Genomic DNA, 24669 nt, shown 5'->3' with positions numbered 1-24669 from the left:
ATAAGGGATCATATATTCCTCCATTCTAGATATCGTATAGACATGAGACATGGATTGAAATCATTCTCTCAGTCTATGTGTCGTTTCCTGATTTCTGATTTATAACAACTGACTAATTGAACAAATCAAATCAGCCCTGGCCCGGCCGAGCACTTTCCTTTGTCATCATTAAATCATCGAGGGCACACAGATATCGCTTTTATCCCACTTTGGGTAAAAGGAATGGATAAACTTCGACTCAATGCTCGCTTGTACTCACTCACCGAATCACACACAATAATATGTTTTATAACACCAAGTTACTGGTGCGTTTACATATTATCAATGTATAACTGACTCGCAAGATACAACTCACACATCTCGGTTTTAATAATATAAGATATTATCATCTCACCAATCACTCGTGATAAAATCCATGAAGCGATCCAAGTGAGCGTGGGTTTAATCCAATGCTCAAGTCATATTCGTAAGCACTCATGAACGTTGTAGCAAACTTTTGCTATGTCTAATACACTTTAGACAATCTACACACCAATTCATGAAAATCTTCTTTCATACGTACTCCCAAAGTATGAGCGACTGTGGAACATTCAAATAATTCGATTATTCTCAAATAACTCAATTATTTAGGAAGTCAAAACATGCAAATTGAAACACAAGAATAATACTAATCTTATATGTCCCCAAACTTTTGAGTATAAATAAAACACTTTTATTTAATCACCATATTGATTACTCATTATTTGTTGTTTCAGGTAATCAACTTCTTACTTGAATTATAACGACAATTGTCCTATGCTCTTAGCATGCACACTATGTTTACTTATGGTCCTTACTCTGTGAAATAGTATAATTGAATAACATTTTCAATCACACTCTTTTCACAATTCCCAATCCTTACCACAAGTGTAAAATACCAAATTCTTGCCACTTATAGAATATGTTAGATTCTAACACTTTATGCAATGATCCTTTCGTAATGTCGCAGCACCAAAGTCACAAAGACTATTGCCAATGAAGTTATAAAGTCCTCTATTGGAGATTGTTACAATACAATTCCAAAGACATGAAGTCTCACATTCAAAGTACATTCCTTTGAATATCCTTCTTGCATAAAAGTTTTTCTAATCTAGACATACAGATTCTTAACGTCCAACTCCCAATATGAAAACATTTCCATATTTTCCATATGACAACTCATTTCAAATAGAATCTTATCTATTCCATAATAATGTCAATATGGGCCATCCATGGCTATACTTCTAACTGTCCACAAGTGACCAATCATTGGCGAACCTTAGATTATCCTTGACAGTTGTTTAACTAATTCAGTCAAATCCAATTCTAGTCCTCTTTCCCTCTTAATGCCCTAGGCATTTGGAAAATTTTAGAATGGTCGAATATTACAGTATATGCAATCGATCCTATACTCGAATCATATGGGATACGATTCGCAGCGAAAACATGATACTTTACCAGTTTCTTGTCATAATATTGCCATAATATTTCTATTTGTCGTGTTCTCAAAATTCGAACTATGAAGAGGGATGCCGTAATCATAATCGAACTTTGAGAATGCATTTAATAAATATTACTTTGACTAAATTCAATTAAAATTTCTCGATCTAAGCTTTTAGATTGGAAACGAAGTATAACATCCTCTCCCTTAATTATAGCAAAAACAATTTTTCAACCCCTGCGACTTTGCAAAGTGAAACCTTTGTTTTTCTATAATTAATATTGCCAGTTTGGAATACTTTAAAATAATGATCATGCTCCCACTAACATGATGATTATATCCATACCAGTAAAACATTTATACTCCCACTAGCTTTGACACGTATTCAGAAACCAACTAAACTTCTAGAAAACAATACTTATTGACTTCCAAATTTCATTGTTTCTAATACGATATGCTTTGATAAGATTTTATCTAAGCATCTCAAACTCATACACCTTACTTTAGACAACTCACATGTGTGTCTAAACAATTCCAGAACTTATAGCAATAAGTCTCGATTGTTCAAACTAATTGCCAAATCTCACAATTCGAACTATGAAAAGGGAAGTCGTAATCATAATCGAATTTGAGAATGCAATTTACATAATCGCTATCTCCTTAAAATCTCTCTTAGTGAAATAGTTTCCTCACAATCATTTTCATGAAGGAGAGAAACCTTATGACACTTAGATTTTATGGTGCATGTGTTCATATCCATGCAAATTTGTCATAAGCATAATCGTAAGATAATGTTTGTGACAAATTCAACCTCTTATGGACAGAACTTGTTCATTCTTAATTTATTGCCATCATGGGTCCCACCATTGTTTCCAAGTTATTTAGCAACTCACCTATGCCAGTCAATGTACTTTCATTGATCAAGGTGTTTGCCCTTATGCATTCAATTGGGAACTCGTAGAACTCATGCGCATAATCACTCAACTGGATTGGCACAAAAAACAAATTGTCAACACGATAGATTACAATCCTCAAGTCGTGTGCTAGTGTTTAAGAGGTTTACTTCTTGATTTGTTCTTGAAACTTTCCAAGATCTTTAGACTCCCACTGACCTCTTTACATATAAGATTCTCTTATCAAGAGTCATTTCTTGACAAAACAAATATTCAAGAGTCAGTGTGTGTCTTTATCAAGACAAACCTACATACAATTTGGTATTAGTTGGTCTTTGTCTTATTCAAGACATCACAACTTACCAAAATATGCAAGTGTAAGAACATTCCTACTTAAGATTATCTCACTCAATTCACATTCTTGGAGTATGACTCTAAGACTTGATATTGGAACGAAGTACGATACATCTTATTGACTTAACCCTTTCTACAATTCACCATTCCTCTTCTTAGCCAAACTAGTGCACTAAGGTATCCTTAGAGGATGAACTGTAATATGGTTCTTAAGACGATCATAAAACACGATACAAAAGTACTCTCCCTTCTTCTTAGATTGGAGAACCTTTTATCTTTCTGCCTTCATTGATTCTTCTTATTCGTTCTGCCATTCATTGAAGCTTTTCAATAATTCAAAATTACACTTAATCTTGTAAGCATAATCGCGTTTACTAGACTTTTAGTAAATCATGACGAATAAACTCATCGTTCTTTGTGGTGGACTTGACCAGTGCACAACATTGTGTACCAGATCTCCTAGTCCTTCACTTGACTCACATACTTATGTGAACAAGGAATTAGTCTCAATTTCCCAAATACGAAGGTTCTCATTCATCACTCAATACCAGTTGCATGATTCCAAGATTCTGTCCTATTGAAACTTGGGTGATGAGAAACTTTCCTCATTTGGTAAATTTCTGACATTACCACAAATAACGTAACTAAGAATCAAATCCATTCACAATATTGCTAATAATAGAACCATTCAAACACTAATTTTTTCATAAAATCCATCGCAAGGAAACATAAATAAGATAAATCAAAATTTATCTTATTGCAGAAAAATATTGTCCTTACAACGCGATTACAAATGAGAAACTACGCAAATATTATTTAGCAATCTATCCTAACTCTAAAGTAGTAGCTAAAACAATCCGATCTTTGAATCATGCGATCAAGATCCATTTCTTCATGATCAGATTTAGCTCACTTCTTTCCTTTTAAGCTTCCTTTCCTTTCTTTGATCTTTCAAAACATCGAAATGTAATCTTATCACATCATTTATTAAGAATCTCCAAACAGGAACTTAATCGAGTTAGATAGTGGATTTTACCTGAAGCAGAGTCATACATCTTGACTCTCCCATCTCTTAGATCTCTCAGGTATTCAGGGCAGCTTCGTAACCAATGCCCCTTCTTTTGGCAGTAGAAACACATGGATTCTTATGGAATGGTACACGGGACTATCTCAGACTCATCTTTTCTCTTGCATAGAGAAAAACATTTCTGGAACCAGACAAATTTGCTGACCAGTGCGCCAAATCATTTCTGATTCAGCAGCAATAAGCAAATAAGTCAAATCAATAAGTGCCATGTCGTGTTCCATCATATAGTACTCTCATACGAACTTACTATATGATTCGGGAAGTGGCTTAAGAACCAAGTCAACAGCCAACTTCCTTTAAACATCGACACCTGACAATCCCAATATGTAATCTTTTATGAGCACATATAGACTTTCCATTTTCATGTCTTTTGCCAATAGGGCTTGAGTGACCTTGAACTTTTCAAGTCTTCGAACACGTGGGTCAGGGAGAATTATTGGAGGAGGTGGAGGAAATGAAGCATGATTTCCATTTCCACAATACGATCGTGAAACATCATCTTCATGTGGAAAACTTTTTCCAAACGGATTTAGGAAGACCATAATTGTCAGACTTTGACATCTATAAAACGCGAGAAAATTCAAGTTTAGTTGATTGAGTCCTTAATAAAACACCCAAATGAGATATTAAGGCTAGGACCCAACACAATATCCTACAAATTGGAAGAGGGATGTCGTAATCCAACTCGCAGAACATTTGAAGGTAGGTAAATGATGATTTACCAATTTCCACCATGAAAAACGAAAAGAGGTTAAGTTTTAAATGAACTGAAACTCCTAGATCTTTTGAGATTCATTGAACTTTTCATTGTCATGTTTAATCTCGATTATGCCCTTCATTTGTGACTGGGATGCCGAGGATCACAAATAAGGTGTGAATAACCATGCGAATGTATGTGGTGCCCTCAATGTTACAATCACCTAATCGACGTGCCGGTTAACCACACACGCTCCATCGATCTATGACAAACATCGAGTCATCCTTCGCTACCAATGCCAAACCCATCTTAGTGTGCCGGTTAACCACACACGCTCCACTAATTGTCTCGACAAGGGTACATAGTGTAATTCCATGGAATTGCATCGATTTCACTTTTTCCTAAAGTAACTAAGATTTGGGAATTTAGTAAAAACATTTAGTTACTTTATTCATTATACTTTTAATGAGGAGAGGGGTTTGCCCTATCCTACCCGTTCGGCTAACGACCCTCCACTAGTCAAGAGTGTGGTGGGTAAGAGTGGATACCTAATCAATCGCCATTTTATAAGCAATTTCCTTAAACACCCCTTATAGACCAGTTTCGTGAATGAGGCCTACTAACGGTAAGACTAGCAGTTTAAGTTATACATATATAATATTAGATTTTTAATTTTATATATAGTATAGGGTGTATTTTACACTTTTAAAATACTAGGTGGTTTAATTTTATAAATTACACTTTTAATTTAAATTAAATATAAACCATATCAAAATGGATTTATTTAATTATACCTTTAATTAACTTAATATTTGAACTTTTTCAAAACTAGGGTTTTAGAATTTAAAATATCAAAAATTAAACTTTTAATCAAAAATTTAAATTCCAAAACTTGAGGGCAAGTTTTGAAACATTTCAAAACATTAGGGTTTAACTATTTAAATTTCAAAACTAAAACTTTTAAGGTTCAAATTTAAACTATAAAACCTAAAGGGTGAAAAATTAAAACTTTTCCAAACTTTATCAAGAACATTCTAGATCAACAATTCAAATAAGGCAATTAACAATTAATTTGGTTATCTAATTTTGACCTAGTCCAATTACTTGCAAGATAATTCACCAAATAACTAAAATAATTAAACATTATCTTATAAGGCAACAAATATTTGATTAATTGGAAATTATCTACTATTTTGGCAAGGATATTCACTCAAAATCAATAAAAATCGGATTTTACTAATTAAAAACGTTTATGGTCAGTATCCCAAGCCAAAACAGCAAGAAAATCACGAAAAAACGCTGCCAGACCCTTTGACTCGTCGAGTCCAGGCCTGGACTCGTCGAGTACAGCCGACTCGGTGAGTTCACCAAAGGACTTGGCGAGTCAAGCAGTCAGAACCAAAAAAATTCGATTTTTAAGCAATTTTCGATCAATTAAGCATCAAATTCATTAACAAACAGCCCTAGGTTCTGATACCACTGATGGGTTTTGAGCACTACAACATTCCTATGGTGTACATGCAAACCCTAAAGCTTTGGATCTAGTTTGTCTAATGAACATGCAATAATCATCCAAAGCCATAAACCCTAGATCTAGCATGTGATAATCAATATAAACATAAGAATAGGGTTTAGATCTTACCTTTGATTGTTATGTAGCAATAACAATCTATTCCTTCTAGTAATAGGCTTCTAAAAGCTTAGAGTCACAAATGTCACTCCTCTAATGGCTCACAAACACCAAGAGCAAGAGGATGAAGAAGGATAAGAGGAGAGGCACTCAAAAACGTCTAGAAACCCTAAGGAATCAGTTAGCCACGTTTTTGGTGCCCTAGGGGTGCTTAAATAGTGAGGCTATTAGGGTTATCTAACAAGGAAACCCTAATTTGACTGCTTAGGCCCTAAGCAACCCATGGATTCCTCCTTTAGAGGCCTTGGACGATTTCTAATGGGTTTCCCCATAGAATTCGTCCACTCCTCTAATAAGGAGTCCAATAGCCCAATATTCAACTATCACACAATTGACAGTTCTAGTCCCTTAAGTTTAATTAATCTCTTTTAGCCACAAAATTAATTCTTAATTAATTATTGAGTAATATTAATTAAACAATATGATTTCTCCTTTAATATATTATTCATATAATATATTAATAAATCATAATTAATCCTCTCTCTCCATAATTCATCCTATCAAGTTGCTTTGGTGAAAGCAACCCAAAAGGACCATGCACCATCGGGTCAAGTACATACCAAAATAGTTGTGGACTTAGACACTAATCCAACAGAAACTGCACCTCGCGCAACCAGAACTCACACTTGGAGAACTTAGCATACAAGCTCTCCCTCCTCAAAGTACCCAAAACCTCTCGCACGTGCTCCTCATGCTGCTCTCGCGTCTTGGAATAAACCAAGATGTCATCGATGAAAACTATCACGGACCGATCCAACATCGGTCTGCACACGTGGTTCATGAGGTCCATGAACGCGGCAGGAGCATTGGTGAGCCCGAAAGGCATCACCACGAACTCACAGTAGCCATAACGCGTCTGAAACGCAGTCTTCTGCACATCCTCCTCTCTAACCCTCATCTGATGATACCCTGAACGCAAATCAATCTTGGAGAACCAAGATGCTCCCTGTAGCTGGTCAAAGAGGTCATCAATCATCGGGAGTGGGTAACGGTTCTTCACCGTTTACCTTATTCAGCTCCCTATAGTCTATACACATCCGATGTGACCCGTCCTTCTTTTTCACGAACAGAATTGGGGCTCCCCCGGGTGAACTGCTCGGTCTAATGAATCCCTTGTCTAACAGCTCCTGCAACTGTGTAGACAACTCCTGCATCTCAGGAGGAGCCAACCGATACGGTGCCTTGGCTATCGGAGCCGCACCGGGGACTAGGTCGATCCTGAACTCTACCTGCCGTTCCGGAGGTATCCCAGGCAACTCCTCGGGGAATACATCCGCGAACTCTCGTACCACTGGCACGTCGCCCACCGTCGCCTTACCCACCTCCCGGGTGTTCATAACATAGGCGACATATCCTGTGCAACCCTGCTGAAGGTAGCGCCTAGCCCTCGCTGCTGAACATAAAGCTGGCCCTCGCTGTGGCCTCTCGCCCTGAATCACCAGCTCTCCCCCACTTGGGGTCCTGATCCGCACCAACTGCTGCGCGCAGTCGATCACCGTCCCATTGGGGCTCAACTAGTCCATACCAATAATAACCTTGTTCCCCCGCAAAGGTATGGGAACCAGGTCTACCAGGTAACGTTCCTCGAACAGCCGAAAAATACAATCTCGGTAGACCTCTGATGGTCGCACTGACCGGTTGTCCGCAATCTCGACCTCTAGAGGGCAATCCAACATGCCCGAAGACTCAAGAAACTTGTTGCTAAGCGCAAGAGAGACAAACGATCGGGTAACACCCGAATCAAACAATACCTGAACTGGGATACCGTTCACATGGAACGATCCTAAACAGAGCACATACATAACATATCAAAATCACAACGTCATAACATAAAAGCATAAGAAAGAAATCGTACCTGTCACCACATTGGGTGCAGCGCGTGCCTCCTCGGCTGTCAACTGAAATGCTCGGCTCCGCACCACTGGAGCCTCTGCCTTGGCCTTCCGGCCATCTGTAACCCGCGATGTCGCTGGAGTCGGCGCCACCACTGGCGCTGCTGCCAATCTAGGGCAGTTGGCCTTCTTATGGCCCCTCTGATTGCAATGGAAGCAAATCAGGTCTGACATCTGCATTGTGGGGGCAGGGGCAGTACAATCCCTGCCAAAGTGCCCCGTTTTGCCGCACTTGTAGCAGCCTGACGATCTCGCTCTACAAGCTCCCTCATGCGGCCTGCCGCATTTCCTACAGCGGCTCTGGCCCGGCTGGCCCTTCGACCTAACGTCGGATCCCTTGGGTTTCTTCCCCGAAACCCCTGTAACCTGCTCAGACTCTGCTTTCCTCTTCCTGACATGCTCCAAATCGAGCTCCCTCTCCCGCGCCCTGGCAATCATGGACTCCAGGGTCGGGCAGGCTGAATAGCTGACATGCTCCCGAATATCAACCCTCAACATATCATGGCAGCGGGTCTTCCGCATCTCCTCATCCCCCGCATACTGGGGTACCAACAGGGCCCTCTCCCTGAACTTGGCAGTGATCTCTGCCACTGTCTCAGTCGTCTGCCTCATATCCAAGAACTCCCTGGCCAGCTGCTGAAGCTCCACATCCGGCGCAAACTCAGCCCTAAATCTGGTCACGAAATCTGACCAAGTCATAGCCTCGACGGCTGGAGCTCCCAACGAGTCACCAACCGACTCCCACCATTCTCTAGCTCTATCCCTCAAACATCCTGCAGCAAAGCGGACCTTCGACCCTTCCGGGCAGAAGCTCGTCAACTGCGTACATTCAATGTCTGCGATCCATCTCCTGGCAGCAATGGGGTCCTTCACCCTGTAAAAATCTGGCGCGTCACTCCCTCGAAAGTCCTTAAAGGACAGTGTGCGCGTACCCAACTGGCTCTCGGAGGCGATCCTCCATCAGCTCAAAAATCCCTTCCTTGATCGACCCGAGAATAACCGGGGTCGACTCAAGGATGCCTCTCGTGATCTCAGACGCGATGAACTCGCGTAGCCCGTCATCAACCTGCTCGGATCCTGCACCCGAGCCTGATCCTGATCCTGATCCTGAACCTCCTGCTCCATGTCGTGTGATTGCCATACTACAAATAAACACATAAACGTCAGGATCATACATGCTCTCGAGAGGTCTCGCACACTCTCCAAGTTCCCTGGTTCCATCTCGGCTCTCCCTGACTTGAGTATGGATCATCTGCTTCCAGTAGTACGGGCCCATACTACCTTCCACATCTATCCGTACTTTCCTCAAGGATTGCTTCAACTTCACCAAGTCCCTCTACCGATAACCTTTTCCACTAATCTCGTCCTAGGCTCTCCTAGGGCACCCTCCGACCTACTCTCTGCCATCAGCTGCACAAGGGTCCCTGCTATCCTTCCCTATCTAGCTTGCGAATACTGTTACATATTCGCTCACTAGATAGTTAAAGTTAGCCAAAACCCTTATAGCACAAAGCAAGCAGCATTCGTGCATTGAGTAACCAATTCAGGCATAACCTATACATGCCATCCTACTGCTGACTAAACATTCCTAGCATACAGCTCATACAACAGGCATATAAGGCATCCTTCCTAGATCCTTAGCCCTAATCTAGCATGCAGTTCTCAGAATCATATATATCAGGCATACAAGGCATCCTCCTAGATCCTTAGCCCTAATCTAGCATGCAGTTCTCAGAATCATATACCATATAACTTATCATAACAAGTATGGGTATCTTGGGGAAAACTTACTTGAGCTCGGCCGGTCGCACGCACCACACACCTTTTTCTTTCTCAAAACTCTTTGACTCAGATTTTTTTTTTTTTTGAAAACCATGTTCCTTGTAAAAAACTTTTAATCCCTCAGTTTGAGTCCGGAGACCCCCGAGGGTGTGTCCGAATCCCTCAAACCAGGGCTCTGATACCAACTTGTAACATCCCAAATTTCAAGCCCGAAAATTTCATTTTTAGTTAAGTAATTCACAACATAGTTTACCAAAACATTTCCCATTCCATGTCATTTGTAAAAAGAAACTTAACAATGTGTCTGAAAATCATATCGTCAAAAGTAAAATAAATCAGAGTACATTCCCAGAAAACTCCATGCGGAAACCATGTGTGTGTGTGATGCGCTGCTACACCGCCGGCTTCTTCCCCTTAGACGAAGAGGTACCTGAAACCAAAACTAAAACTGTAAGCACAAAGCTTAGTGAGTTCCCCCATCATACCACATACCATACAATCACATAGCATACATACTGTCGGGCAATTTTGGGGCGCTCGTCCCACCCATGTCAAGCCATTCTGGGGTACTGACCTACCCATGTCAAGCCATTCTGGGGTGCTGACCTACCCATGTCGAGCCATTATGGGGTGCTGACCTACCCATGTCAGGCTATTCTGGGGTGCCGACCTACCCTCCGGTCTTTCAACCGAACACGGGGACTATTTCACCCCCTACTGCTAACACATAATATCATATCTCAATCATGCTGTCAGACATATATGGGGTGTCCGACCTACCCGTTGGTCCTAACGACCGATTCGGGGACTAGTCCCCTCCTACTGATACTATCTCAAATAACATAGCAACTAGCATAGTCACATATCAAGAAAACTAGCATGCTCGCATATCAAGCAATAGCAGACCAGACAATTATCACAAAGACAATCATCTCAGCTAAACAACTACTAGTGGGCCGGCCTTGGTGCCTTAGACCCACTTCTACTGGAAGATAACTCACCTCGATGGCGTGTAGTGTCTGAACTGTCCTCGGTGTTAAGGTCGGCTCTCCTCGGCCCCTCAATCCCTACACGACAACCCCCAAGTCATCAAACAGAACAAACAACCATAACCAGGGTCAATACTAAAACCAAGAAAAGTCAACATTGGTCAAAGTCAACACCCAGTTGACCTGACTCGCCGAGTTGGTCTACCAACTCGTCGAGTCCATACTCCACTAACCCGATCCAACCCTGACTCCACTCATCGAGTCTAGCAAGAACTGGACGGGTTCTCCTTCATTCAGAACATCGGGACCATCTTCATCCGACTCGTCGAGTTCCTCCTTGAACTCGGCGATCTCATCTCCCTCATAAGAATGTGTCCGGTCTACGGCTCTCCGAGTTGTATGAACAACTCGTCGAGTCCATCTTCAAAGATTGGGAGATTGCCTTGGACTCGCCGAGTCTGTTCATACACTCGTCGAGTCCCATGATTCCCAGGTCCCTTTTTATGACTAATCATCTACAGGACTTTTCCTTCCTAACAACTATTCCAGCCACAAAAAGGATTTGGTGGTCATTACACCGCAACTTGCCGAGTCCCAAGAGCGACACGTCGATCCCATCCATGACCATTACTATACAGTCGATTTAAATGGGTCTTAACTCATCAAAACCATAGATCTGGTCCCCTAATGTCCATTTTACACGTAAAGTTTCCAACTTGGTGCACATGCAAGGGGTCTTTGGCTCAAAAGGCCATTAAAAGTGATCCACAAGATGCATGGGGCTCACATGGCCATAAAGTTGGCACCTTTATGCCATGAGACCCTTCCAATGACTCAGATCTGAAGTCAAGACCTCATATAACACTCCACAAATCCGAATATGGCTTGGAAAGCCCTAAATGTGCCCAAAACCCAAGTCCAAAGATGGATAAACACATAGAAGACCAAGACAGGGGCATTTTACCTTGATTGAGCTGAAAATGGAACTAAATCCCTGAATCTCTAAGCCCCAACTCGAACTCTCAAGCTTCTTTCTTCTTCTCCAAGCTACACAACCCACCAAATGTACCAAAATGGCCTTAGAACACACAAAAACGGCTAGGGTTTCGTTACACAGCTTTCTGGGAGTGATAAGGGCAATGGAGGCTAAGATAAAGTGTTTAAATATGGTGCAAACCCTAAATATTAGGGTGTTGTCCAGACAGTTCCTACTCGTCGAGTCGGTCTTCCGACTCGTCGAGTAGGTCACTTAAACCTCCGATCAACAGTCGAGTCTACTCGGCGAGTTGGGCCTCCAACTCACCGAGTCCCAGGGTAAATTGCAATATTCCTTGAATTTAAATACGTACCAGGAATCGGGTGTTACAATAACCATGCAAATTAGCTCGGTATTCTCGATGTTACGAATCACCTAATCAATGTGCCGGTTAACCACACACGCTCCATTGATCTATGATAAACATCAAGCTACCCATTGCCATCCTTCACTGGTCCTATATTAGTGTGCCGGTTAACCACACATGCTCCACTAATCGACCAATAAGGGTGCAATGTGCAATTTCATGGATTAGCACCAATTCCACATTTTTCCTAAAGTAACTAAGATTTGGGAATTTATAAATGTGTTTAGTTACTTCGTTTTTCATTATACTTATAATAGAAGGTTGTGTCCTATCCTACCCGTTCGACTAACGACGCTCCACTAGTCAAGAGTGCGGTGGGTAAGAGTGGATACCCATTCAATCGCCATTTTATAGGCAATTTCCTTAAACACCCCTTATAGACCAACTTCGTGAATGAGGCCTACTAACGGTAAGACTGACTATTTACTTATACATATATATTATATTAGACTTTTAATTTTATATAGTATAAGGGTGTATTTTAAACTTTTAAAATACTAGGGTTTTTTTTAATTTTTTTTTAAAATTTTCAAAAATTAAAACCATTTAATTTAAAATCTTAAAATTTAAAACAAACTTTTGATTTAATAATTATTAAATTATTAAATCAAATAAGGATTACCAATTTAAATTAAACATATTAACTTAATTTAATCCTTTATCCATGGATTTCGAAATTTAGGCAGAGATATCTTTAATTATCCAATTAAACAATTTACAAGATAATTACCAAAAATAACAACCTACTAACTTATTCCTTAGATTTCGAAATCTTCTACTAGGAGTGGAAGGCAAGGCTTTCAACCTTGCCAAATAATCAAAAAAACTTTAGGGTTAGGAAACCCTAGATTTCGACTCCAAGGTGGCCAAAGGAAAGGGTTTGAAAACCCTTAGGAATTTTCGAAAAACAGGATTCTTAAACCCCAAATTGCGAAAATTTAAAGGCCTTAGGGTTTAATAGCTATAAACCCTAATTTTGTCTAGTTCAATCAATTGTACCAAATCTAATTGAAAACAAAAACCATACGCTCTGATACCACTGATGGGTTTTATACAAAACAAACAATCCTATGTGTGCATGCAACCCTAATTTGAGGATCTATGTTTTCACTATTAGACATACAAGCATTGAACACAAAAACTAGAAACCCTAGGAGGCACATGTAATTTTCGAAATTAACATATAATTATGGTTAGGATACATACCTTTATTGTTATATTGTAATAACAATCAAATCCTTGAAGATCTTGAACTTTGGTAGCAAGCGCCACAAGTGTCGCGCCTCTAATGGCTCACAAACAAACCTAACAACCAAGGATTACTATGGAGAGAGAAGGGAAGTGGAAAATTCGGCCCTAGCCTCTCTTGGAGTCCCTTGGACGAAATCCAACCCTATAGGGGTTTATATAGGTGATAAGGAAGGTTTAGGATAAGGCAGGTGTATCTTAGATAACCCTAATCCCTTAACTTCCTCCCTAAGGCTTCCAAGGCACCCTTAGAGCCCAAGTAAACCCTAGGGCACTCTAGATTTCATTCCATCCCTCTAGGGAGGTTCTAGAATGCTCAATGTTCAACTTTTGAACATTGTCACCTTTTGTCACACCCCGAAACCGATGGCGGAAACGTTCTGGGGCGGGGTGACGTCATGTAGAGTATCACAACCAATGTACATAGCAAGCATAGTAAACACAACCATTACATTACATGAGAAAGTTTTACATTTGTTTGAAAATAAAGTACTACAAGTTTTACTTAGATACATTGGCTAGAACAAAAGTAGAGACGAGTATTCTATATGCTCCGTCTTCTCCAAAAAGTTAATAGGAGTACCTGTCTATGGATGCCCTGAGAATACAAGCAGTTTTAAAATATCAGCATAAAGCTGGTGAGTTCATAAGCGGTTTGTTTTCTGGAAAAAGATTCATTTTCCTTTAGTTTCATGAACAGTTGATATCCAAGAAAATCCCGTATTTTCTTATAAAAGTAGTTTGGTTATCCCTTTTGTTACACAATTTGAATCAAGAAAATCCTGCAAATTTCCTTATGAAAATATGGTTTGATTTCTCGTTAGATGTACCATACAACCTTGTTTATGAAAAGTTACGTTATCCCAAGAAAACCCTATGTTTTCTTATGAAAAATGTTCGTTGGTTATCGATTCTGAAATTGATGTGTACAAGTATCTACCATACTTGTATCGATTAAGTGAAACATACTGAATGACTAGTATCCCGTGGTAAGCGTATTAGTTTTGACACGTACACAAAACTAATAAGTAAGTAGTGAACTAGTAGTAATCAAAGACAGTTATTACTAGGAGGTTAGTTCACTAGGTTTGTTATTACTTTATCAGTAAATCTCCATTATCTAAGTTGCGAGTTCCATAACCATACGATAGACTAGATATGGCAATAAGAAGTCCATCATCATTTTATGACTTTCGTCACCCATGGACCTGACGATCCAACTGTAGCTAGCAGCAGGGTGCGGGGTAGTCAGCCCCGTATAGATCTATACACTCAAGTCACGCTCTCCCTCCAAGAGATTCTGGTTACGGGAGTAGTCCTCCACTCTCGTAATTCCATGTGGAGTGTTACCGAGGACGTGTCTCCAATCATAAGAATAATGAAATTTACAAGTAATAGTATAGAAAATCCCGGTTTATGAAATGACATGAAATCCTTGTGAAATGTAAAAATGTAACATTTTATAATAAGTTTCACAATCGGTTTTGAAAACTAACTCCACGAGTTAGACGGTTGGTTAATACGGATTTCAATGTTTAAATCATATTGATCATGTAGTTATGTTATACGAAATAATAGATTTGAGTACAAGTTTCCATGTACTTTTGCTTGTATTCCCCCCCTCAAAACATGAAAAACACAGAAAATGGTGTAGGGGTATGAACTCACCTGACGAGAATGTGCCGATTTAAATGCTAAGTATTAGTTTAGGGCTTGAACACGCGCGAGGTTCCTATGTAACATGAAGAGATACATAATTGTATCTAATTAGACTTTGATTTACCATGATAGTAGGATAATACACTCCAAGGCACGAAAACACTTCAATTCAAGTGTTAGGGATGGTACGGGTTGTATCTAAGGAGTGTAGGGCCTAGATAAGGTGTTTACTCTTCAAGTGTAAACCCTTAGGGGAGTTTACGGTCCAAAGACCACATCCCCCATGAGTTTACGGCCGTAAACTCATGGGTGTGGTGGTTTGAGTGATCCAAGGTCTCATCTTGCACATAGGAAGTATCTAAGGTTGATTCCATGGCTTAGGAAGTGATCGGGACATGAAATGGCCTAGGGATTAGGGTTTACGGTCCTTGGACCACCCTTGGGGAGTTTACGGTCATAAACTCATGGGTTTACGGCCGTAAACCCACCTTTATCCATGTTTGTTCATTTTCCATGTGTTTTGGTGGTTTGTAGGCCATTCATGCAAGTTCTAGACTCAAATACAAGCCATGCAAAGTGTTTGGAGCATTAAAACACCCTTGGAAGGTGTTTACAGTTTTGGGAGACGTTCCCAAACCGTAAACTCAAGTTTATGCTCATTTGGACATGTTTTAGGGTTCTAAGATCATCCAAGCAAGTTTCAAGGCCATTAGACATGCATTGGAAGGGTTAAGGAGCATCAAAACCCCATGAAAGGGTGTTTACGGTTTTTGAATATTCAAGAACCGTAAACTCATGTTTATGGCCAAAAATTCATGATCTTGTGGTTCTAACTCCATGCATGTAAGGATCTAAGCATTAGAAGAGGTTTGGAAGGGTCTTGGGGCTTCAAAACCCCCATTGAAGGAGTTTACGGTTTTTGGGAGGCTCCCCAAACCGTAAACACGAGTTTTTGATGCATTTGAGAGTTTAAGACATGGATTTGCATGCATGTTAGGATAAACAACTAGTTAGGAAGGATCACTTACCAAATTGGAGCTTGAAAGTGAGGATTTCTTGAGAGAGTTCGATTTCTAGAGAGAGAGTAGAGAGAGAAAGTTCAAGTGTGGGAAAAGCTCAAATGGTGGTCACTCCACCCTTTTGTATGTCTAGAATTAGTGACCCGGTGGGAATACACCCAATACCGGCATTAAACGGAGCTTAATATTTTACCCGGGTAAATGACCATTACCCGTATTAGTCGTAGTCTAGAAATTCCCAAAAGATTATTTAGAGTGTTTTCATTCAAATAAATATTTCGTTTCAACACATAGGAAATTATAATAATAATTCTAAATGAATTATTAAATTTGAAAGTTAACGGAAAACCCAAAATAAAATAAATTTTATTAACGGCATGGGTTATGTTAACGGAATATCTTTCGGGTTGTCACACCTTTAGTCCCCGCAGTTTCAATTAATTCCTTTAATCACAAAATTAATTCCAAATTAATTTCTGATTAAATATTAATTAAACAATATGATTTCTAATTAATATATTATATCCATAATACATTAATAAATTAATTTATTAACCAAGTAATAAATTAATAAATCATTCTTCTCTCTCCAACAATAATCCTATTCAATTGCCAGGTTTGAAGGCAACCCAAAAGGACATTGCTACTATCAATTCAAGTACATACCAATTATAGTTATGGGCTTAGACACCTAATCCAACAGTATTATGGTCATTCCGATTTGTATTCTACTCGCGACCACCTCCTTGGCCACGTCCACGACCTCGGCCTCGTCCCCGGCCTCGGTTACCATCTCCTCCTCGTCCTCTTGAAGTGTTTGACGAGTTTCTCTCGCCAGTTTGCTTCGAACGAGATGCCCACTCGGCATGTGTAAGCAATAGAGAAGGTCCACCTTCTTTTTCTCCATAGCTTCGAAGTCTCTCTTCATGGGTCTTAAGACGACCCACAACTTCTTCCACCGTCATATTCTTCAAATCTCCAAATTGCTCGATAGATGTTACGATTTGTATAAATCGTATCGGTACGGATCGCAAAAACTTCTTCACAACCGTAATTTCTTCAATCTTTTCACCTAGAGATCGAATATCGGTTACGATAATATCCAATCTCATGGCAAAATCATCTACCGATTCACTGTCTTTCATCCGGATTACCTCGAAGTCACTTCTCAAGGTTTGAGATTTAGCCTCCTTGACCCGATCGGCTCCCATGTGCATCATCTTAAGCGTTTCCCATGCTTCTTTAGCTGTGTCCTTCTCAGCTAACATCAGAAGTACGTCCTCTGGAATTGCTTGATAAATAGCCGCAAGAGCCATCCGATCTTTACGTTCGTGTTCTGCATTTTTAATTACATCCCATACTCCTTGTGCTTGTAAATTCACTCGCATTTTTATGGCCCACACAGCGTAGTTCATCTTCGTGAGCATTGGATAGTGTAACGTAACACTACCGTCTTTCCCGGTCCTTTGAATACTTTCAACTTCGGCTTGAGAAGATGACGAGGTTGGTGTAGTCATTCTTGGCATAGCAGCTCAACATGGGTGGGTTGTCCACCATCTCGATGTCAAGTCGGCTTTTCTCAATGGAGATCTCAAAGAGGAGGTTTATGTCACCCAACCAGAAGGATATGTTGATAGAGCAAACAGTCACAAGGTGTTCAAGCTTTATAAAGCTCTTTATGGTCTACGACAAGATCCTCGAGCTTGGAACATTCGTTTGGATAAAAGCTTAAAAATGCTTGGTTTTACAAAAAGTTCACAAGACCCAGCTGTTTACAAAGGGAAATCAAAAGACAAAATTCATATTGTTGGTGTCTATGTTGATGACTTGATCATTACCGGGTCGAACACTAACGACGTTGTCGAATTCAAAGAACAAATGAAGAAAGAATTCGAAATGAGTGACTTGGGATTACTTTCTTACTACCTTGGAATCGAAGTTTCAAAAAAGAAGTGGGGAATATCTTTGCGACAAACGGCTTACGCAAAGAAGATTTTAGAGCAATTTGGGTTGCTAGATTGCAATCCGATAACGTCACCAATGGAACCTAAGTTGAAGGTCAAGAAGGATGAAGATGGTGAAAAAGTTGATCCAACTGAATATAGGCGAGTGGTAGGTTGTTTGAGGTACTTGACTCACACTCGACCATACCTGTCATTTTCGGTTGGAATTGCAAGTCGTTTCATGGAGGAACCAACCACTTTGCATTTCCAAGTTGTGAAACACATCTTACGATACGTAAAAGGAACCGTTGATTATGGACTCAACTATGGAAGAGATTGTGAACTTGAAGATTTGGTTGGTTTTACCGATAGTGATCTTGGAGGTGGCCCTGTTGATAGCAAGAGCACAATTGGAATGATTTTCTATCTGGGAAGGAATGCGATAACTTGGAAATCCCAAAAGCAAAAGATTGTTGCTTTGTCTACGTGTGAAGTCGAGTTCATGGCAGCTACAACAGCAGCATGTCAAGCCATTTGGCTTGCTAATCTCGTGAAGGAGCTCACGGGACATCATATCATGCCTATCACCTTATATGTCGATAACAAGTCAGCAATTACATTGATGAAAAATCCCGTGTTTCATGGTCGAAGCAAACACATTGACATTCGTTATCACTTTATACGAGAATGTGTTGAACGTGGGCAAATTATAGTGGAATATGTCAACTCGAAGGATCAACGGGCGGACATCTTTACAAAAGCTTTAGCATACGTGAAACATAGTGAAATGCGAAACATGATCGGCGTGACGAATCTCGAGCCAAGTTCGGTTTAAGGGGGAGAATGTGAGTATAAACCTGACTTGTGTGACTTGGGTGTGAACCTGCCATGAGTAGCTGCACCACCCTCCTTTGTTGACAATAACAACTAGAAATGACAGCTTCTTTATTTCATACGATGAACACAATAAATTGACACAGTACTTATAGTGGCTAGCTTTAGTATAAATAGATGTTGTAATCTGAGTTGTAAGGTACCACAAAAACAGAGAGTGACAGAGTAAGTATTTGTAATAGAGGGTTGTTTTTTTTTTGAGATACGAGGACCAATATGAACTTTTTAGAAGTTCAGGGGGAAAACATAACTTTTACAGAAGTAAAACAGGGGCCAAACTGAAATTTTTCTAAAAAACGGGACCAAAATTGCAATTTTTCTGAAAAACAGGGGCTAAATTGCACTTTTTGGAAGAACAGGGGCTAGACTGCAACTTTTCAGAATCGCTACAGTGATGATGACGTCACTGGTGACGTAACTGTTATAGTATCGTCTTCTCCGGCATACTGGTTTTTCGGCGGGTTTTCCGGGAAGTTTGACCAACTTTGACCGGTGATTTGGAGACCTTCCAGTGGTCGAAAAATCCAAAAAGATATATTTTCGGAATCCTCGGAATGAGACCTTTCTAACGGTGTACTCCGAAATTGTTTTTGAGACAAAAAAATTTCGACCAAAAAACAGAGAATACTTCCCCGGAGCATAACCAAGCTCTTATACCACTTGTTGGGTTGAAACACACTTTTATTCAGAACTAGAACAAAAGGAGGAGCTTACTAGCTCAGTTACAAGAAAAGAAAAACAACCCTCTATTACAAATACTCACTCTGCCACTCTCTGTTTTTGTGGTACCTTACACCTGAGATTACAACATCTATTTATACTAAAGCTAGCCACTATAAGTACTGTGGCAATTTATTGTGTTCATCGTATGAAATAAAGAAGCTGCCATTTCTAGTTGTTATTGTCAACAAAGGAGGGTGGTGCAGCTACTCATGGCAGGTCCACACCCAAGTCACACAAGTCAGGTTTATACTCACACACTGGCGGCTGCCTCGCCGGACTCTTCTGATTTCCGACGTGCACTCTGCCCGCTGCCGCTCTCCGCCTCTCCTTCTCCGGCTCTTCAGTATCCTCTGTCTCGCCGCTCTTTTGTCTTTCTTTCTTTCTTTATTTTGTCTCACTGAGACCTATTATTATATCAAATTAATATCCAGACATTGAGCTATCTAGTGTAAATATGAAAAAATAGGCCTATAATAGCTAACTTCTTTATTAATAAATCAGTTATATATATATATATATATATATATATATATATATATATATATATATATATATATATATATATATATATATAACTGATTTATTAATAAAGAAGTTAGCTATTGCAGGCCTATTTTTTCATATTTACACTATTATTATAGGCCTATTTTTTCATATATTGTAAATGAAGGTATGTTACGAAATAAAACCGGAAATGATTTTTTGAGGGACTCTTTGTTTTTATATTTTCTTTGTTTTGTATTTTAAAAACACTAAATATCAACGATTTCTATTTGCACATTCAATGTAACAATATTTTATATTAGTTTTTTTTTCTTATATTTTAGTATGCCATAATTTTGAACCAAAATTTTCTTGTTTATATGGTTATTTTTTGAAGTTTTAATTTCTGCCCCCTATTTTTTGAAGTTTTCATTTCCACCCTTGTTCATTAAAATCAACTTTAAAAAGAGAAATATTCCTACTAACTATAAAAGTTAATTAGCGTTTTTAAGAACACTTTTGTTTTAAATGAAGAAATATCAATCTTTGATTAAAGTTTCTCTACATATACACAATACATATTTCAGTATTAACATACCATCACTACCTAGTTAGTAGTTACAGAAATATGAATTCGTATTTGGCTATATTTTATATTAATATCATGTTCTTTTATTTTGATGATTTGTTTCCAAAATAAACACCTCAATTCCAATTCTGTGAAGAGTTATTTTCGTAACTTGTTTTGAGAAAAGGAAACAAGGTTTGGTCTTGGCTACTTATCACCATAATATATTCCTTAAGGTTGAATATTGAGTTTATCATATAGCATTATAGTATTCATCTCTCGGATATTCTTACAAATCTTGGAATTCAAAGTGCAGTCCTCCCTCCCTCAAATCAATCACCAAAAACTTGCATGAAGATCAACAAAATGATCACATCAAACCCAATATCTTTCTTCATCCTACTGGTAATTAATTTCCTGTCACAACTCAATAATCGTCTTTGGTTATCATTGAGTCATCCTTGTGCTAATAATTCTGTAGGCAATAACCAGCCTGCTGCTTCCTACCTTGATAATCCCATTTTGGGTTTTAAAAATCAAAGCAATTGAAAAGGAAGTCGATCTGATCACCAAGAAATCTCATGAAGAAACATGGTCTGTCATACAACATGCAGCAACGACATTGCTTCCAATGAAATCATCAGCAACCAATTTAGCTAAACTTGCAACCGTTTCTCTGAGTAAAACAGACCTCTCATTCTCTCACATAGAATCTCAACTGTCTCCTTTGCTGTTTCAAGCACTGTTAACGATCCCACATCTGTCACAAATTTCTTATATCACACAAGATGGCTTGCTCTTTGCATTATACTCCAACAACCACCAGCAGATATTTTCTATATATTCTAACACTTCGTTTTCTAAGCCCACAAATTCTAGAAAGGGTTATTCATGGTACACTCAGCCTGTTGATTCGGATACAGGGAAGTTGTATGGGGATGCAGTTGTGTTTCCATCTCAAGTTTTGGTTAATGAAACGTGGTTACAACAAGCTTTCAACTCTACAAATGGATGTGCTTCATTAGGGAAGTCATTGAACGATGTCAATAATTTGCTTGTCTTGAATACAGCTGGTGTGGATAAAAATGGAGTCATCTCACTTGGGTTTCACCTCAAATCGTTAATGAATGTGTTCTCTGGCATTAAACCTTCTGGTGGAGGTTTGTACTTGGCTACAAAAGATGGTAATGGTCTAAGAGAAGTGGATGGGAATAAGACAATATCTTTTCAGCTATGGAATGGGAATTCACAGATTTTGAAGATTTCAGGAACAAAATATATCTTGTACTCTTCCTCCCTTGACATCATGGGAATGGAATCGGTATAAGAATCTTACATTTTTCTTTTTTATATGTATATTTATATGTATATGTATCTATTAATTTCTTGACATTAATTATGGAAAATTTTCAGGTATATGTTTTGGCATTACCATATGATGGTGGAGCGGAAAGCAGGATGCATAAGAATATATTAATTGTTTTGTTGCTTCTTTCACTGCTGTTTGTGACTGTTTGTATCTCCATTTTCAGTTTCGTGGTGTTAACAGTGAGAGCAGCAAGAAAAGAGATGTGCCTAACAGCTGCTCTTATAAAACAGAAGGGAGCAACACAGCAAGCAGAAAGAAAGAGCATGAATCAGAGTCTTGCATTTGTTACAGCCAGCCATGATATTCGTGCTTCATTAGCAGGCATTGCTGGATTGTTAGAGATGTCCATCAACGAGGTCGATCAAGAATCAGAATTAGCTAAAAACCTGAAACTTGTGCAGATTTGTTCAGGAGATCTTTATGGTAAGCTCTCAATTAACCATTTCATTTATATATATATATATATATATATATATATATATATATATATATATATATATATATATATATATATATATATATATATATAAAATCATAACTAAGAATGTATGTTTATGTTATGTGGATTAATCAGGTATACTCAACTCTATTCTTGATACAAGTAAAATAGAAGCTGGGAAGATGGAGCTGGAAGAAAAAGAGTTCGACTTGACAAAAGTAGTTGAGGGTGTGGTTGACTTGTTCTATCCTGTTGGTCTGAAAAAGGGAGTGGATGTGATTTTGGATCTCCAAGTCACCAAATTTTCTCAAGTCAAAGGGGATGAAGGCAGGCTTAAACAGATATTGTCAAACTTACTCAGCAATGCTATCAAATTTACTTCAGAGGGCAATGTGTATGTTCGTGCTTGGGCCAGGAAGCGTAGATTGCAGAATTCAAGACTCGCACATGATGGAGAATCTACAGGATGCTGCTTGTTGTTCAGAACCACCGAAGCGATAGATGAAGTCCATCACCATCACCATCACCATGATGATCCTAATTCCATGGAATTCGTATTTGAAGTAAACGATACTGGAAAGGGTATTCCCAAAGAGAAACAAGCGTCTATCTTTGAAAACTACGTTCAGGTCAAAGAAACGGAAACGGAAACGGCTCCTAAAATTGAAGGCACTGGCTTAGGCCTTGGAATCGTCCAGTCTCTGGTAACATTAATTAACATTTAACGTTTTCATTCTCAAGTAAACAAAAAGATCTGATATTGAACAATTAATTGCAGGTACGATTGATGGGCGGAGAGATAAGCATAGTTGACAAGGAAGTGGGCGCAAAGGGCACATGCTTCAGGTTCAATGTTGTGTTCAAGGTTTGTGTATCTGATCTCAGTGAAGACGACAAGACTGTGAAAAGCTCTCCTCTTAAACAAGGCTATAATTCTTCTATAGTTGTTCTCTTCATTAGCAGTGATGAAAGGCGTAAGATGGCACAAAAATTTATAGCAGCGCAAGGAATTAAAGTTTTAGCAGTGAAAAACATAGGCCAACTTTCAGAAAGTCTCCGGGAGTTCAGACGACAAGAAGAGGAACAAAACAGATCATCATCTGATTTAAGTTTCAGTTTTGGGTACCTGAACTGGCCTACACTCACATCAAATGGAGTTGAAGCCCGAAAAAGGAATGATAATGAGGCAAGTCGTGTACCAAATTTCATATTGCTTGTGATCGATACAACACGGGTTGACTTCAATGAGCTATGCAAAGCAGTTGCTGAATTCAGAAAAGACTCCAAGAATGCGTGTTCTAGAATCGTATGGTTAGGTTCTAAGTGCATTCAACTCCAAGGCCTCGACCAGAAGAAGCTTCCCCCGTCTGACATCATCATACCCATGCCACTCCATGGCTCACGTCTACACTCGTTGATACATCTTCTTCCAGAATTCGGGGCACCAACACATGCAAATCATCTGCAAATGACAAAACGGAATCGCACCCAAGAAGAGGAGGAAATTGAAAGGTTTTCGATGAGCAGTAGCAGCCCTTTGAGAGGGAAAAAAGTGTTGGTGGCAGAAGATGATTCTCTGCAGCAGATGATAGCCAAGAAGATACTTTTGAAGCTTGGCCTCAGTTTTGAGATGTGCAGAAACGGGAAAGAAGCTTTCACCACGGTCACCAAAGGGCTAAGTCATCAAAGAAACCTCGGAGCTTCACATATTCTTCCATATGAATATATCTTTATGGATTGTCAGGTAGGTCAAATTCTTTTTTTTTTTTTCCTAAAAAATTTGGATCTTTCATATATGAATATAACGTGTAGATGCCGGAAATGGATGGTTGTGAAGCAACAAGACTGATACGACTGGAGGAGAAAGATTATGGTGTGCACATCCCGATCATTGGATTAACAGCACATGCAGAGGGGGAAGAACTAAACAAGTTTATTGAAGCGGGAATTGACATCAATATATCCAAACCACTAAACGAGAACAAGATATTAAAAGTGATCCAAGACCTCCACACAAGATATTAATTGTTGGAGTTGGAATAACCCAACCCAACCCAAATACAATCTCAGTTTGGTTT

General features: G+C 39.2%; 1 protein-coding gene across 1 annotated transcript; it reads left to right on the top strand.

Annotated features, from left to right (window-relative positions):
* The first annotated feature begins 17709 nt into the window (after positions 1–17709).
* Positions 17710–24616, top strand: LOC145165101 (histidine kinase CKI1-like). The gene is made up of 8 exons (XM_079083730.1): positions 17710–17825; positions 17927–18944; positions 21045–21188; positions 21265–22104; positions 22197–22575; positions 22727–23295; positions 23370–24335; positions 24404–24616. The coding sequence occupies exons 1-8, from the start codon at positions 17710–17712 to the stop codon at positions 24614–24616; spliced, it is 4245 nt and encodes a 1414-aa protein (XP_078939856.1).
* The last annotated feature ends 53 nt before the right edge of the window (positions 24617–24669 follow it).

This window comes from Lactuca virosa, chromosome 3 (assembly GCF_052849685.1).
Source record: "Lactuca virosa cultivar CGN04683 chromosome 3, Lactuca_virosa_CGN04683_v6, whole genome shotgun sequence".
NCBI lineage: Eukaryota > Viridiplantae > Streptophyta > Magnoliopsida > Asterales > Asteraceae > Lactuca > Lactuca virosa.
Note: the sequence above shows the minus strand (reverse complement) of the source record. Positions and strands in the feature narration are given on the sequence as shown.